General features: G+C 42.4%; 1 protein-coding gene across 4 annotated transcripts in view; it reads right to left on the bottom strand.

The window, feature by feature from the left end:
* Positions 1-19,113, bottom strand: part of LOC146573582 (calcium-dependent secretion activator 1-like) — a 329,487-nt gene that overhangs the window by 249,500 nt on the left and 60,874 nt on the right. For all 4 annotated transcript variants that reach the window (XM_085272827.1, XM_085272826.1, XM_085272828.1 and 1 more), the window contains exon 3: positions 7,422-7,754. In XM_085272827.1, coding sequence (XP_085128953.1) covers positions 7,422-7,754 — 333 coding nt within the window. The remainder of the gene's footprint in view (positions 1-7,421; positions 7,755-19,113) is intronic.

Here is a 19,113-nt window from a genome sequence, read left to right on the forward strand (position 1 = left end):
CAGTGGTCTTGTATGTCTTCCATTTTCTGATGATTGCTCCCACAGTTGATTTTTTCACACCAAGCTGCTTGCCTATTGTAGATTCACTCTTCCCAGTCTGGTGCAGGTCTACCATACTTTTCCTGGTGTCCTTCGAAAGCTCTTTGGTCTTGGCCATGGCGGAGTTTGGAGTCTGACTGTTTGAGGCTGTGGACAGGTGTCTTTTATACAGATGATGAGTTCAAACAGGTGCCATTCATACAGGTAACGAGTGGGGGACAGAAAAGCTTCTTACAGAAGACGTTACAGGTCTGTGAGAGCCAGAGATTTTCCTTGTTTGAGGTGACCAAATACTTATTTTCCACCCTGATTTACGAATAAATTCTTTACAAATCCTACCATGTGGATTCATGGATTTTTTTTCACATTCTGTCTCTCACAGTTGAAGTGTACCTCTGGTGCAAATTACTGACCTCTGTCATCATTTTGAGTGGGGGAACTTGCACAATCGGTGGCTGACTAAATACTTTTTTGCCCCACTGTAAGTGATGATAACAGAAAGTTAACACATGAGGAAGGATAATTACCAGAGAATGTCACATAAAAAGAGAAGATGTGTGCCAAAGTCAGCGGTATTGGTACCCAAAGGTACAGCTTCTGTATTTCACAGGGACGTAAAAGAGTGAGAAATAACTTTACTCAGAGATGTAGAAAGATAAGAAAGACAGGACAGGAGAGGAAGAAGAGAGCTTAGATTTAAAGGTAAAGACTGCTCAGTGGTGTTCCATAATGTGCAGATTTAAAGCTTACATTCAAGTTTTTATTTCAAATATTAGGTGTGTACGTGTGACATTGTTTTTTTCATGTTGTGAAACCTGTTGCAAAACAATCTGAGGTACACTAACTGCTCTGTAAATACTGCATGAAGAGCTACCCTGCCAGATAAATAGGCTATTTTGCTGTAAAGAACAGTGTGTGACTGCTCCACATTGGCTGTAGTTTCATGGTCAGAGTTATATTACATCAAGTGCAGCAGAGATTCATGTGACTTTTAGCTGATGATGCTGCTTAAATCCAACGACTGAATTCCACCTTCATACCAACTTTATACCACCTAGAAAAACAGAAACATCTGCTCACATCTGGTTGATTTAAGTTGTGTACATCCACAAAGAGCAGCAGGTCAGCTGATCACAGCCTGTACACTAAGAAAATCTACCCCACACTGAGCCACTACAATGATTTTTTGGGTTCCCCCAATGGCTGAATCCCACTTTAACCCCTGACTGTATACATTTTCCCATTTAGAAGCAAAGTAAGACTCTCTGTGTAGGCAACAGAAAATAGATTTTTTTTTCCCCTTCAGATTCAGGCTGAGTATAATTAGAGTATAATTAGAATTTTTTAAAAGTTTGTATTCCTATCTACTGAAAATATTTTATCATTATGTTAATATAGCACAAGGTTCGGGTAGCTTTGCATGAAAATAAAAACATCCTCCAAAACCTTACATTTTTCACAGCCTGTAATTTTCTTACTTTTGAATCAGTATTTCAAACTTTACTGAAGTATTTTTTTAGAATAGAATAGAATAATCCTTTAATTGTCCCACAAGGGGAAATTTGGTTGTAACAGCAGCCAGAAAGACACATATACAAACAAACAGTACACAGGACAGAAACATACACATTTTCTTTTCTTCTTACATATTTACATTAAGGACAATGGTTACTAGAAACAGAGTACTGTACAGTTATTAACTAGTGGGAAACTAGCGGATGATACCGTGGAGACAAAGACTATCACAACATTTCCCAACCAGAAGCCATGGGTGGATAAAACCATCCGCGACGCTCTGAGATCCCGCACCGCTGCCTACAACACGGGACTCACGACGGGGGACATGGACCCGTACAAAGCCGCATCATATAACGTGCGGAGGGCGGTGAAAGAGGCGAAGCAGCGCTACGGGAGGAAACTAGAGTCACAACTCCAACAGAGTGACTCTAGGAGCCTGTGGCGGGGACTAAGGACAATAACGGACTATAAAGCACCAAAAATCGGTATGACGAACGCGGCCGTGACTCTGGCAGACGAGCTGAACACTTTCTATGCTCGCTTCGAGGCTGCAGCTAAGGACTCCAACAATGCTAGTGCTAGCGGCGCTAACGGCTGCAGACAGGAAGATACTGCCAGCACCGGAAACGTGCTCGTCATCTCCGAGCATGAAGTAAGGAGAGCCTTCAAGAGAGTGAACACCAGGAAAGCAGCAGGACCAGACGGCATCCCAGGTCGTATCCTCAGAGACTGCGCATACCAGCTAGCTCCTGTGTTCACTGAGATATTCAACATCTCTCTATCTCAGTCGGTGATCCCCACATGCTTCAAAGAGTCCATCATTGTTCCTGTTCCGAAGAAACCCCACCCTGCTTCTCTCAATGACTATCGCCCTGTAGCCCTCACCTCAGTAGTGATGAAGTGCTTTGAACGCCTGGTCAGAGACTTCATCATTTCTTCACTACCAGACACACTGGACCCACTACAGTTCGCTTACCGTCCAAATCGTTCCACAGACGATGCCATCTCTCATCTCCTCCACACATCACTCACTCACTTGGACACTAGAAGGGGGAATTATGTTAAAATGCGCTTCATAGACTACAGCTCTGCATTTAATACCATAATTCCCTCCACACTCACCACCAAGCTGGAGCATCTGGGACTCAGCTCATCTATGTGTCTGTGGATCTCCAACTTCCTAACTGGCAGACCACAGGCAGTAAGGATGGGCGGACATGTCTCAGCCTCCACCACTCTCAGCACTGGAGCCCCCCAGGGGTGTGTTCTGAGCCCCCTGCTGTACTCTCTGTACACATATGACTGTGTGGCCACTACCAGCTCCACCACCATCATCAAGTTTGCTGATGACACCGTCGTGGTGGGCCTGATCTCTGATAACAACGAGACGGCCTACCTGAAGGAGATTAGGAATCTGGAGAACTGGTGCCAGAGGAACAACCTCCTTCTAAACGTCAGTAAGACAAAGGAGCTGATAGTGGACTTCAGCACTAAGCAGGAGAGGAACTACCAGACCCCCGTCATCAACGAGTGCCCAGTGGAGAGAATGGACAGCTTCAAATACCTCGGAGTTCACATCACGCAGGACCTGTCATGGTCCTGTCACATCAACACCGTGGTGAAAAAGGCCCGTCAGCGTCTCTACCACCTCAGACGCTTGAGAGACTTCCAACTGCCCTCCAAGGTGCTCAGGAACTTTTACTCGTGCACCATAGAGAGCATCCTGACGGGAAACATCTTAACCTGGTTCGGGAACAGCACCATGCAGGACAGACGAGCTCTACAGAGGGTTGTGCGGTCAGCTGAGCGCACCATCCGCTCCGAGCTCCCTGACCTGCACTCAATCTACAGCAGGCGGTGCTGGACCAAGGCCAGGAAGATCGTGAAGGACCTCAGCCATCCCAACAACAGACTGTTCTCTCTGCTGAGGTCAGGAAAGCGATTCCGCTCCCTGAAGACCAACACAGAGAGACTGAGGAGGAGCTTCTTCCTGCAGGCGATACGGTCTCTCAATCACACCACCACACAGCACTGACCCACACTATAGTTCTTACACACACACTGGACATTCTGGACTTTGTTTTCACTTCATCACTTAAATCACTTTAAGCATATTTGCACTGCACAAGACATAATGTGGATTGCACAACACTGGACATTATATTCTTCATTTCCAGTTAATACTTGTACAGCTGCTGTTATTGTGTATATATTTATTTATATTTCTTCATACACTCTTATATAGTTCTATACTGTGTATTGTGTATTTTGTTGTACAGTTATTTTATTTTCAACTTTAATTTATATATTTATCTTTATCTTATTCTCTCCCAGTTAAATTTACCCTTCATTCTAATTTGTGTTGTACAGTTATTTTATTTTCAACTTTAATTTATATATTTATCTTTATCTTATTCTTTCCCAGTTAAATTTACCCTTCATTCTAAATTGTGTTGTACAGTTATTTCATTTTTAACCTTAATTTATATTTTATTCCTTCCTAGTTAAATTTACCCTTTTTAATTTTTCATAATTATTTCCTCTTATTCATAGCCTTTTCCTTTTTTGTTTTCTTTAGGTCACGAGCAGTTGTCCAAGCATTTCACTACATATCGTACTGTGTATGACTGTGTACGTGACAAATAAAATTTGAATTTGAATTTGAATTTAAATTAAATAAAATTAACTACAGGTAAGAGGCAAACTCAGGTTGTAGTGCGAATCGGTTGATTAAATTATTGCAGTTACAGCGCAGATGTAAACATCTATGTTTGTTGGGAGCAGTTTTGATTGTACAGTCTGACAGCTGCAAGGATGAAGGACCTGTGGAAACACTCCTTCATGCATCGAGGATGCAGCAGTCTGACACTGAAGGAGCTCTGCAGTTCAGCAAAATTTACATGCATGGGGTGGGAGACTCTGTCCATCAGAGATGTTATTTTGGCCAGAGTCCTTCTGTCTCCCACCACCTGCACTGGGTCCAGGGTGCATCCCAGAACAGAGCTGGCCTTCCTGATGAGTTTATCCAGCCTCTTCCTCTCAGCTGCCGATAAATCGCTGCTCCAACATACAACACTGTAAAAAGTGACAGATGCCACCACAGAGTCATAAAAGGTCTTTAACCCTTTAAGACCTACCATAGAACCAAGTCCGCCAGAGCTTATATTATATTTTTACATGCTGTGGAGCCATTTCTGGGAGAATTTCAAGTTGATATACATCAATACAACCATTATCGCCCAAATTTTAATAATATGTCTGCATTAAGTGCATAGTAATTACATATATTGCAAAAAAAAGTGCAATAAACTACAAAAAAAATGAAAATCGTTTTTGTTTTTTAACATATATTTCTAGTTAGAGAAATTTAAGAGGCTTATCCCTCAAAACTGTAAATACAAAAAGGTTGCACAAAATAGTTTCCCACCACAGGAAATTTATTTTAAGTGTCTTCATAGTTTTGTTTTTGAAATTCACCAATTTTTATATACTGCAGGAAAAACTAAAATAAATATTATGATGCAAATTTGCAAAAAAAACAGCATATGCATCAAAATAAAATATTTCCAGCAGTGCAATATGAGTCCGAAGCATCCCAGAAATGACACAGAAAGTCATAAAGTCAAACAGAAATTTTAAAAACACCAGTATAGGCTCATGAGGCCCTGATGATAAAAAACTACATATCCGCAAAATGACGTCACTTCCAGTTTCGGGCAGGACATGGAAGACATGCGATAGTTCACGCTGATGGACGTAGGAAGTGTTACAAACAGCTGATCGGCTCGGCAAACTGTGTTTCTGGAATATTATGTTTTTGTTGCTGCAAGTGCTTTTTATGCAGTTTTTGCAAAGCTATATGTGTCAGTCGTTAGAATTAGCATGATGCTGCCACCACCATATCTGACAGTGGGGATGGTTCAGAGTGATGTGCAGTGTTAGTTTTCCACACATCTGACCAGAGCACCTTCTTCCACATGTTTGCTGTGTCCCCCACATGGCTTGTGGCAAACTGCAAACAGGACTTCTTATGGTTTTCTGTTAACAATGGCTTTCTTCTTGCCACTCTTCCATAAAGGCCAACTTTGTGCAGTGCACGACTAATAGTTGTCCTGTGGACAGATTCCCCCACCTGAGCTGTAGATCTCTGCAGCTCGTCCAGAGTCACCATGGGCCTCTTGGCTGCATTTCTGATCAGCGCTCTCCTTGTTCGGCCTGTGAGTTTAGGTGGACGGCCTTGTCTTGGTAGGTTTACAGTTGTGCCATACTCCTTCCATTTCTGAATGATGGCTTGAGCAGGGGTCCGTGGGATGTTCAAGGCTTGGGAAATCTTTTTGTAGCCTAAGCCCGCTTTAAATTTTTCAATAATTTTGTTGTTGCTCCCAGTATTCTCTTAGACAACCTCTGAGGCCGTCACAGAGCAGCTGTATTTGTACTGACATTAGATTACACACAGGTGCACTCTATTTAGTCATTAGCACTCATCAGGCAATGTCTATGTGCAACTGACTGCACTCAGACCAAAGGGGGCTGAATAATTACGCACACCCCACTTTTCAGTTATTTACTTGTAAAAAATGTTTGGAATCATGTCTGATTTTCGTTCCACTTCTCACGTGTGCACCACTTTGTGTTGGTCTTTCACCTGGAATTCCAATCAAGTTGATTCATGTTTGTGGCTGTAATGTGACAAAATGTGGAAAAGTTCAAGGGGGCCGAATACTTTTGCAAGCTACTGTACTAATTATGTCATGGGACGCTCATCAGCATTGCTTTGAGGACAACCATGCACATAAGATAGTACTGGATTGTAATGGAGAACCAGGCGATCCAAGTTGAGTTGTGGCGATCCACGGTGAGTCGATCCGAGTAGGTACTAATGGATAAAGGGGCTCAAGTGCCCAAGTCCCAGGGGGAACAACAACCAGTGTGGAGCAGTGGGGAGGGGAATTATTTCACCCTCAATAACAATGTCAAAGAGGGACTAAGGCTCAGGAAGACCCACACCCAGGCCTAGTCCCACGCAGACAACACACACACACTCATAACTGCACAAAGAGACACATATCCTTCCACTCTCTGGGGCAGCCAGCAGCAACTCAATAACCAGATCATCAACCAACCCCAGCCCCAGAGAGGGGGCATATTACATCCTATAGATTAAGAATGAGGTGTCACTCAAGTTCACATGCATGTGATGGCAGGGATGCAATAACTATCATTTTAATATTGGATCATCTCTGTATGGAAGCAATGACAGCGACAATGATGCTATGACTGTTACTTTTTTGTAATGGAAAACCAGTTGATCCGAGTCAAGTTGTGGCAATCTGTGGTTAGTCGATCTGAGTATCTACTAATGGAAACGGGACTTTAGTACAAGCTCTCTTGGTTGTCTAAACTAAAGCTATAGGAAACGTGAAAAAAACATGTTTCTTAAAAAAACTGATGACTGTGATGATGCCTGTCTGCCTTCACTGATCATGTATTGCTTTTGTCTTGTCATTACAGCTGCCAATATTAAATTCCCAGAGAAAGAAAGACAGCTTCTTCTGGCTTACTTTTTTGTGGAGTTATTTGCATTAAGTTACAAGTTACCAGAAGTTCCAAGGCACTGTTTAAGCAAGTATCTTTTGACTGAACTACTCAACAACCTTAGTTCTCGTGACCTTATATGATCTAATTGTTTCAAAATCAGTACTTCTGTTTCCAGATCTCAAGAACAAAGGTTTTCAATTCTTTTTCTGGCATGGCCACCCTCACCAACTAACGTTCCACATTCAACAGTAAGGTCTAAACAGGTGGAAGTTAAATTATAGACAACAGCAAACTTATATTTTCCCAAAATCTGTTAATTTACTGACCTGACAGGCATTATAAAGGAGCTGGTGCTCAAACTTCTTGATACCCAGGATCTGCTGGAACATCTCATATAGTTGGTCCTTGCTAAGGATGAGTTCAGAGGCAGCACTGGTTGTTACACGCTGCTGGTGTTTCCTGGGGTCCTCTTCACCTCGGTAGATGGTGTCAAATTTAGCAATCCAGGAGCTCAGCACTGTTTCTTTGCTTAGCCCATCAATTTCAGGTAAGCTGCGCACACGTTTCTCTATGTGCTTCTTAAAAACCTCCCGAGAGTCACTAGCTGAGCAGCCGCCACTCTGCACCATCCGGGACACACGGTCACTTTTCAGGAACACCTGCAATGAATTTGCAAACCATTAGATCAGTTTGTTTTAAAGTAGGTTTTACAAGAGCACAACTTTAACATCAACTCTTGATACACACAGGGACTTCTATGTTAATTAAATAATAATTAACATAATAGAACGGGGGCGATCGTGGCTCAAAGAGTTGGCAGTTTGTCTTGTAATCGGAAGGTTGCCGGTTCGAGCCCCGGCTTGGACAGTCTTGGTCGTTGTGTCCTTGGGCAAGACACTTCACCTACCGCCTACTGGTGTTGGCCAGAGGAGCCGATGGCGCGATATGGCAGCCTCGCCTCTGTCAGTCTGCTCCAGGGCAGCTGTGGCTACAACTGTAGCTGCCTCCACCAGTGTGTGAATGTGAGAGTGAATGAATAGTGAAATTGTACAGCGCTTTGAGGGCCCTGAAAAGTGCTATATAAATGCAATCCATTATTATTATTATAATTACATGATAGGATTTTTTTCTTTTTTTATTGCAAAGGATGACATTTTTTGCCTAAACCTAACAAAACAGTGACTTAAGTACAAATCTGCACAACATGTGGACTCTTTAATATGTCATTTTAGAATTAGGTTATTTATCTATAAAGAATTGAGTTTTGACTTAATTCCAGACCTTCAAAGGTCTTATAGAGTCAAGAGCTTGCAGGTCTGTATAAAAACAAATATGTTACAAAAGAGCTTGCAAGAACTTGGTGAGAAAATTTGTAGAATAAAATATGACAATATGTAAAAAAAAATTTAAAAAAAGAACCAATTAGAACATGAGGCAGACTCTTTCTCTCTCTCACCACCTTGCACATACACCACAATGTGTTTGTGTCAAAGCTCTATTTTGGTCCATTAGATGAGATTAGCCAACTATACATATGTTCGGCTAACTAGATATCTAGCATTCCACATGCTGCTGTGACCGTAGTTTTGGCTTGGATATTTGACAGACATTCAATCTACATGGAAGCACCGCTTATTCAGTTTTCCCCAGTGCTGGCAGTAAAGGAGGACACTGAACCATTCCCTACTTACTTAGGGATTGTAATAACCTTTAACTCTGACAAATGTTGTTTACCTGCATGCTGACTTGCCCATTTTTATAACAAAAAAACACTACGTTGATTATGTGTGCATCTCTGTTTCCCAGGTGCATTTAAAAGGAAGAATTTCCACACCAGATTTCACAGACACACTTTATTTGCACATTTCCAGGACCTGTCTTGGTCTTTTATGTCTTTATTTCAGTAATTTTTGGGGCTTTCAAGAAATTTCATCTTCCACCCTCACTGAACTTGCTAAAGCACAAGAAAAACAGGTATTACTTTATATAATCATTTTAGACATTGATTAGCTCACATCTATGTGGTGGCTTTTTGACTACAACGCAGTTGTTGCTTCACAATGACTACAGTTGGTAATTGTGGATGGATTTCAAACTTTAAAACTTTCTAGCCTGATTTGTTCTTCACTATACTTATCAACCAGCTTGCTCATGAGCCATCTATCAACTGTCATTCCCTCACCTACCACTTGCCTACTATCCTTTTAGTCACAGACCGAACAACTTTATTTAATTTTCCTGTACCATGCTATCATGTATTTTACCAAGCAATTCTTCTCACACAGTCAGATATATATTTCTCTCAGTACAAGCTTCACTCATGCACCCAAAACAGGAACTATTTTCTATGTCTCCACTCATTCAACCCTCTCTTGTACTCTGTTCACATGTGAAACCAAATCATCTTTCCCTAATCTAAGAACACTCAACTAATTTGCATATTGACTCATAGCTCTCCCACTTGGCCAAACAACAGAAATGCATATTAAAAATATTACCGCAAAATTAAAATTTCTTCATACAGTAGTCACCGGTGTTGCTCAATCAGCAAAAGACCTCTCACAATTTACTATTTTAAAACTAAATTTATTGTTTGATCACTGGTTGGTCATAACAGTCTGTTTTCCTTTTCATAAAAGTCAACCTGTGTTCGTCCAACTTGCAGAGCTATTTCTCAGCGATGGATAACCTCAGCAAGTGTCTGTTAAATCTACACTATTTAGCATTTATGTGATATATTAGCATTCATGAGTGTAAGCTGATCTTCATTGCATGCATGGATTTGTATTCAGATTAATGCATGCATATTGGCGTGGAGCTGTGGATGCAAACTTTCTCTCCCAGCTCCTGATTCTCTCCAAAAATAATTTCATATGTTTCTATTTGTGTATGTATGTTTTCTATTCATTTATGTAATTATTAGTTTATTTCTTTATATCTTTATTTTATTTACCTTTCTGTTACAAGGGTCTGGACACTTTCTCAACCAGTCAGCCTCAATTTTCAACCCAATTTTCATATGCTCTCACTTTAACAACACCAGCCTTCATCTCTCATCCAAGCCCTCGTCTTCTCTTCTCACAGTTGCTTCCTGCTCCCTGAGATCTGCAGCAATGATACGCCCAATGAGCTGTTTCTTCTTCTCTGTTCGTTCTCTCTTCTTTTTTTCAGTCTCTTATTTTGCCGGTTAACTCCCAGCATGGCAAATGTGAAACTCAGACAGTCCCATCAAGTCCATCCACACAATGATGTCACCTGTAAACTCCCAGCTTGGGATTAAGAACGCATGCCTCCCTTCACCATGGTATTTGTACATGCTTCTGGACCCTTCAGAGTTTTAGGTCATTGTTGCTGTCTGTTCTCTGTTGTTGATTCTTGAAGTCGACTCGGTTGCTCTGGAGCTGCCTTTAGTCTTCAGTGAGAGTTTGACCGTCCTTGAAGCTTCTTCTCAAGATAAGCACAGGATGAAGCTGTGAAATTTTCAGCCCGTTTGTCGTTCCAGTTATGTTAATCTATCATTCTGCCGCTGTACTCATGGAGGAGATTGAGCCAAGTCCATTAGTATTAACACACTAAGACATTTGTTTAATATCATTTTCATCACTACTTATTAACACTTTCATTCTCTAAGTCTTCTATCTACATTTTAAAACGTCTCTCTCTCACTCGTTACACACACATCAGGCAATTTCCTTTCAGACTGCATGCAGACATTTTCACTTCCTGTCACAGACACACACACACAGCGTTTTTCATGCACACACACTCTTCACATCACTGCATTTCCTGAGTTTCTTCACCCTAATCAAACTCTTGTTACAATGTTCACACACTATATACTGTGCCCTCTGTAATTCTACTCACTTTTAATATAAAACGAATGCACCCTCAGCCACGCACACAAACTGAACAGCTTCACACAAGTATATACTAACCGCTTTAGACTTGCAACCATGCACAATAAACAAACAGCCAATTACACAAACACAATCAACACAATTGCACTCAAGCAGAAGCACCGTGGGTCCCTCGTGGGTTTCTTGGCGTCCTACGCCCGGGTCCAACCTCCTATGCCCACGTCATTAATTTAAGAGGGGTTCACAACTTTTAACCACAGATAAATTTAAAAGCATCACTGGGGACTGAAACAACCAGCTCTAATCAATGCCCGGGTCCAACCCTGTCGTCCAAACTCTCCCCCTGAAGTCCAACTTCTGCTTTCCAATCAGCGCGAAACTAATCCCGAGGAATTACCGACCTGGCACCCAGTTCCATCGGATCCACTCTTGCGTCCAAGAGAGGTGGTTTGCCAAAGCTGCACTTCGCGCTCTTAAGAGTCCAACTCTCGTACTAGAATCAAATTGGTAACTTTAACACCGTACCTGCGGCCGACGTCCAACGCCTGCTGGCCTATTGTAAAATTTATTATACTTCCACGGCAACACGTGAAGACAACTTTGCAGCAGACTTAAACATCAACCTGCAGTTCTTAGCAAAAATCTCTTGTTCTAATGTTTCAACACTACTGAGCCAATTTAACAGTGAAGATCGTTAACTCAGCGAACAGATAATTTAGAATTCATCCAATATGCACACTTTGATTTAACAGGTGGTGCTTACCTTTAAATTCTATTGATTGTTGGCCTCATTTCACGATCCCACCTTGGGCCAAATTTGTCCTCTCAGCTGTAAAAGAATGCCGGGTTTTCGGCACCAAGTATTGAATCCTGTTCTTTTTATTCTTTTACTGGACAGAGAAAACACGGCTCAGTGTGGTCAAAACTTTTCAATCATTTTATTTATTCATTTCCGGAAAAGGAGATACGCACAGTGCTAAGCCCCCTGCAGATCTAAAGCATTACAAGCATATCACCTATGTTATAATCCGCTCGCTCCTCCCCTACTAAACCGTCCCTTGATCTATTTCAATACTACATGTCTGCCCTATAACTGCAAAACCGTCTGCACCCTAGCTCCTCATGTTATTTTAGTACGTCCGCGTCACACAGTTTCAATCAAAACAACTTCTTTACTTCTGCCTAGGGATGGGTATCGAAAACCGGTTCTTGTTGAGAACCGGTCACACTGTTTCAATTCCTTGGAATTGTTTGCCATTTTTGCAAACGATTCCCTTATCGATTCCAGTTGCCCCGAATGACGTCACCACGTTGCGGAGCGTCATTTACCTGGCAGGAAACACGCCTAAGCGACTTAAACGCTCAAAAGTTTGGTTATACTTTACGAGAACGGGTGACAACAGGGCAACTTGCAATACTTGCAAAGTAGATATTTCATTTAAGGGAGGAAACACTACGAATATGCAAAAGCATTTGCTCACAAAACACGCGATGACCTTAAATGAATGTCGTGTTTTTAATTCCGCTCCGGACTCGTGAATCTCAACCCAGCAGCAGCGGTAAAGTTTGCACGTCCTAGGGTTAGGGATATATATATATATATATATATATATATATATATATATATATATATATATATATATATATATATATATATCAGCTTGTTAGTGTCGGTAATCGTGGTTGTAGGTATTGCCCGTAGTGCAGAGGGGCAGTACCCTCCATGGAGAAGGAGGCTAGAGGGCAAGATCAAAGTAGCACGGAGGGAGGTTAGCCAGCTAACAGAGTTGCAGAAAGGTGCGACAAATAAGGTGCCTAAGAAATACAGCAAGCTGTCCATACCTGAGGCCTTGGAAACTGCCAAGCAAAGACTCACAGCCTTGGCCAGCCGCTTGAGGAGGTACACCAGAGAGATAGAAGGCAGGAGAATAAACCAGCTGTTCTCCACAGAACCAGCAAAGGTGTACTCTCAGTGGCAAGGGAACAATAAGAGAACAGCACCACCAAGGCTGGAGACGGAGCAATACTGGAAGAGCATATGGGAGAAGGACGCAACCCATAACGGCAATGCTCAGTGGCTAGTGGATCTGAGGGCTGACCACAGCGACCTCCCTGAACAGGGTCCAGTAACCATCACAGTGGCAGATATCCAAGAAAGGGTCTCCAGTATGAAGAGTTGGACAGCACCAGGGCCCGACATGGTTCACGCCTACTGGCTGAAGAAGCTGACTGCACTCCACGAGCGTCTGGCAGCACAAATGAACCAGCTGCTAGTTAACGAGAGACACCCGGAATGGCTAACTGAAGGGCGGACGGTCCTGATCCCCAAGGACCCCAAGAAGGGACCGGTCCCCTCCAACTACCGACCAATAACCTGCCTCAGTACTACATGGAAGCTCCTGTCAGGCATCATATCGGCTAAGATGAACAGGCACATGGGTCAATACATGAGCGGGACACAGAAAGGAATTGGCAAGAATACCAGAGGTGCAAAACACCAGCTACTGGTAGACAGAACAATCAGCCGAGACTGCAAGACCAGACTGACCAACCTGTGCACTGCCTGGATTGATTACAAGAAGGCCTATGACTCAATGCCCCACAGCTGGATACTGGAATGCCTAGAATTGTACAAGATCAATGGGACCCTAAGAGCCTTCATCAGGAACTCAATGGGGATGTGGCGTACAACACTAGAGGCCAACTCCAAGCCCATAGCACAAGTTACCATCAAGTGCGGGATCTACCAAGGAGATGCTCTGTCCCCACTGCTGTTCTGCATAGGCCTGAACCCCCTCAGTGAGATCATTAACAAGACTGGCTACGGATACCGACTATGGAACGGAGCAGTTGTCAGCCACCTCCTGTACATGGATGACATCAAGCTGTATGCCAAGAGTGAACGAGACATCGATTCACTGATCCACACTACCAGGCTATACAGCAATGACATTGGAATGTCGTTCGGACTGGAGAAGTGTAGTCGGATGGTAACAAAGAGAGGGAAGGTAGTCAGAACTGAGGGGATTGAACTACCAGAAGGCAACATTGCAGACATAGAGGACAGTTACAAGTACCTGGGGATCCCGCAGGCAAATGGGAACCATGAAGAGGCCGCTAGAAAGGCTGCAACCACCAAGTACCTGCAGAGGGTCAGGCAAGTCCTGAGGAGTCAGCTGAATGGTAAGAACAAGATCCGGGCCATCAACACATACGCCCTGCCCGTGATCAGGTACCCTGCTGGGGTAATAGGCTGGCCAAAGGAGGAGATAGAAGCCACTGACATAAAGACAAGAAAGCTCCTGACCATGCATGGAGGGTTTCACCCCAAGTCCAGCACCCTGAGGCTGTACGCTAAGCGGAAGGAAGGGGGCCGGGGACTGGTGAGTGTCAGCACCACAGTCCAGGATGAGACAAGGAACATCCAAGAATACATTGGGAAGATGGCCCCAACTGACCGAGTGCTCAGTGAATACCTCAGGCAGCAGAAACCCAAGAAAGAGGAGGGAGACGAGGAACCATCATGGAAGGACAGGCCCCTGCACGGTATGTACCACCGGCAGATAGAGGAGGTGGCTGATATCCAGAAATCCTACCAGTGGCTGGACAAAGCTGGACTGAAAGACAGCACAGAGGCACTAATCATGGCAGCACAAGAACAAGCTCTGAGTACAAGATCCATAGAGGCTGGGGTCTATCACACCAGGCAAGACCCCAGGTGCAGGCTGTGTAAAGATGCCCCAGAGACAATCCAGCACATAACAGCAGGGTGCAAGATGCTAGCAGGCAAGGCATACATGGAACGCCATAACCAAGTGGCCGGCATAGTGTACAGGAACATCTGTGCCGAGTATAACCTAGAAGTCCCGAGGTCAAAATGGGAGATGCCCCCAAGGGTGGTGGAGAATGACCGAGCTAAGATCCTGTGGGACTTCCAGATACAGACGGACAAAATGGTGGTGGCTAACCAACCGGACATAGTGGTGGTAGACAAACAGAAGAAGACGGCCGTAGTGATCGATGTAGCGGTTCCGAATGACAGCAATATCAGGAAGAAGGAACACGAGAAGCTGGAGAAATACCAAGGGCTCAGAGAAGAGCTCGAGAGGATGTGGAGGGTGAAGGTAACGGTGGTCCCCGTGGTAATCGGAGCACTAGGTGCGGTGACTCCCAAGCTAGGCGAGTGGCTCCAGCAGATCCCGGGAATAACATCGGAGATCTCTGTCCAGAAGAGCGCAGTCCTGGGAACAGCTAAGATACTGCGCAGGACCCTCAAGCTCCCAGGCCTCTGGTAGAGGACCCGAGCTTGAAGGATAAACCGCCCGCAGGGGCGTGCTGGGTGTTTTTTTTATATATATATATATATATATATATATATATATATACACACACACATATATATATATATATATATATATATATATATATATGTGTGTGTATATATATATATATATATATATATATATATATATATATATATATATATATATATATATATGTGTGTGTATATATATATATATATATATATATATATATATATATATATATGTGTGTGTGTATATATATATATATATATATATACACACACACACATATATATATATATATATATATATATATATATATATATATATATATATATATATATATATATATACATATATATATATATATTCCTCAACAACCACCATCCAAGCTCCATTCCCTGTGCTCACCTACTCCCTGTTCAGTTTTTCCTTTCTTAAAGCCTGTCCCGTCTAGCAGCTCAGAATTGTGATCTGAACACGGTGTTGTGCCAAATCACATTTGCTTTTCCAAAATGAGCTCTATAAATGCTTTCTCTCTTGTTCATGTGTTACCTTCATATGCTATCCCTGTTCAGTTTGCATAGAGCTGCTCCTCATTTTACCTGCTGCCTTTCATTCATATACAAAGACCAAGTTTAAATATATGTCTTTGCTTCATTCCCCTCCCCCCCAGCTGGTTGCAGCAGATAACTGCCGCACCAGAACCTGGTTCTGCCAGAGGTTCCTTCCTGTTAAAAGGATGTTTTTCCATCCCACTATCGGAAAAGCGATATTGTTACAGAAAGCATTTGTTTTTCACTGAATAGTTGTCACAGTTCTGGGTCATTTTTGACCCAGTAGTTTAAGTTCTCAGGTTTTGGTGTGATTTTTGCATTATGGATTCTTTTGTCATTCTCCTGTGGAGCTTTGTTGGTTTTTGTTATTATTATTAATCTATGTTCAGTTATGCTTGTTAAGAGATTAGTTCTTAGGTTGTGTCTCATGTTTAGTGTAGGTTTAGTTCTGTGTCTAGTCTGCGTCTTTGTGTAATGGTTTCTTGTTTCCTGTTTTATTGTGAAAGTCCGTGTCTTATATGAGTGTATTCAGTTTTGCCTCCCTTGTCTCGTCTTGTCAATCTCTTCCAGCTGTGTTCCCCACCTGTGTGTAATCTCCCCATGTTCTTCTGTGTGTATTTAAGTCGTGTCTTCTTATGTTGTAGTCGCTGGTCCGTCTGTGAATCTACTGTGTATCTACTGTGTGTTTTCCCTGCTATCAACCATCATCTACCCTCATCTACTTTCCTTCATGTTCAGGTTTGCAGTTTTGTAGTTTAGTTTTTTCCCCAGTATAGTTTAGCTTTTGTTCCGTTCTGTCATTGTTCACCCCATGCTTTATATTTTCAATAAACCACCTTCACATATCAGTGGGTGTCTGCATTTGGATCCTCCTTTATTTTTCCCCCAAACGGCTCATCCCACTCGCTGTGACAATAGTATTACAGCAGTTATTGATAACCAACATAAGAAACACATCATAGAAGACATGACTTTTGGAACAATACTTTTGGTTTGCCTTAAAGTGAATCTGTCAAACCAATCGGGCAACTCTGTAGCGGAAAGTGGTGCTCTACTCACAAGGTGTATAGTAGGATAGTAGGAGTGAGGTACTGGTGACCTCAGCTGAGGATATAGTTGAGTGGTGGAAAGAATATTTTCAGGTGCTCCTTAATCCCAATGACATGCCTTCTGTAGAGGAAGAGTTTGGGGACAAGGGGGACAACTTACTAGGTGTGAGGTCACTGAGGTAGTTAAGCAACTGCTTGATGACATAGTCTGTGGTGGACGAGGTTTGCCTCTGGATGTTGTACGCTTGGATGACATATCTCTACAACATTGCATGGACCTCTGGTGCCTTTGTATTGGCAGACTGGGATGGTTGTTCCCATCAGTAGGAAGGGGAACTAGAGGGTGTGCTCCAACTATAGGGTGACTACACACTCTACACAGTCGTCAGCCTACCTATTTCATTTCTGCTTTTTACAGAAAATGTGGTTCTCTTGGCTTCATCAATTGGTGGCCTCCAGTTCACTCTTGAGTTGTTCGCACTTGAGTGTCCAGGCCATGGTCATCAGCTGGAAAAGGGTGGAATGCCCACTCAACTCCAGAGATGAGTTGAGTCGCTCCAAATGGAGGAGTTTAGATATGTTGGGGTCTTAGTCATGAGTGAGGGGAGAAAGGAGCAAGAGATTCACAGACGAAATGGGGCCACATCCAGTCTATCAAAGTAAAGAGCGAGCTGAATGTAAAAATGAAGAGATTACATCACTCTCCTGGTCTAGAACGCCTCAGTGTTCCCTGGATAAGCTGGAGGAGGTGGATGGGGTGAGGAAACTCTGCCTTGAACGTCAGTCAAATAGCCCAGTTAGAATTGAAAAACAAAGGTTAGAAATAATAAGATTATTTAGGCTAGATACCTAGTTAGCTAACATAGACTATGACAGCTAAAATGTATGCAGGTATATATGTTGCAAAATGTGAGAGCTAGTAGAATAAAAAGTAAGGATGTGTAGAAAAAAAATGTACTTGTATTTTCAAATTTTCACTTAAATTTTTTTAAACACACTTGTTTTTGAAATTTACATTTGAGGAACAAAATATTCAAAAATGTGGACACTGATATTTTCACAAATATACTAAGAGCCGCAACCTTTAATTCACAGCATGTAAATCAGCATGAAGGTGCTGAGCTAGATTTTGGTTTAGTGTGATTTAAAGTGATGTACTGATGTCCCTGAGTGACAGTGGTGTAGTTCAAAGTTAGTTGAACTAAGAACTAAGGGCTCAGAGATGAACAAACAGTCCTCTTTTACTGCCAACAGTGGGACAAACTGAGTGAGGAGACACTGTTGATGTGGACTGAATATACGTCAAATATCCCAGCTAACACCAATGTCAGCTAACACCAATGTCAGGGCAGCACACTGATCAGTGTATTTATGCTTGGTAGCTAGTTAGATCACACCATTAATGTTAGCTTATGCTCACTCACTCTTGCTTTGATGCTTCCCCTTTCTGTGTGTATCTTGATTTCCTCACAGTGCTAATCTAAAAAAGGTGATTCTGTTCATCCGGATATAGTGTTTTCAGTGGGAAAAACGCTTTGTCACTTATCCAAGTGACTTCTTCAGTCTCGGCTGAATGCAGGTTTCCCCTACATTAATGAATGATACGCTTGTAATGCTTAATGAATGACCATGAGCATCATTCAAAGAGAGTTGGGGAATGGCTGCAATCACAGGATTGTAAGATTGTGAAAGATATACCCTTAAGTCACCTCCTCGATTCAGAGATGGTATTTCCCTTTTTTTATGTAGATTGCTTACTTGACTTGTGGTAGGCAACTGAAAACACAACATCCACAACACGCTGGATTTTGTTGAGAAGGTGAGAGATGTTATTATGGAGGCAGATTAAACAATGGTCTCATTTGATGTTACAATTCTCTTCACTTGTGTTCCAGTTACTAAAGCAGTGCAGGTAGTTCTTACGAGATCACAGGATGACCCCAAACTCTGCATCGCGACCACTCTCAGCACAGAACAAGTGTGTTTGCTCTTGGAAATGTGTCCTCTCAGCACTGGCAAAGGTGGCAAAAGTACTTAACTTAAAAAAAGTACTTAAGTAGAAGTAGCGATACTAGTGTTAAAAAATACTCCAGTAAAAGTTACTGATTAACTTCTTTACTGAAGTAAAAGTTAAAAAGTACCAGCTCTGAAATGTGCTCAGAGTCAGAAAGTAAAAGTAGCTCCTTAAAGACCATCTATCTTCATGCATAGCTGAACTGAACCTTGTGCCCTATTAATGCAATAATAAAAT

Source organism: Mchenga conophoros, linkage group LG5, assembly GCF_057382185.1.
Source record: "Mchenga conophoros isolate Kocher_MC1m ecotype Shallow Benthic linkage group LG5, M_conophoros_male_GT1.1, whole genome shotgun sequence".
NCBI classification, from domain to species: Eukaryota; Metazoa; Chordata; class Actinopteri; order Cichliformes; family Cichlidae; genus Mchenga; species Mchenga conophoros.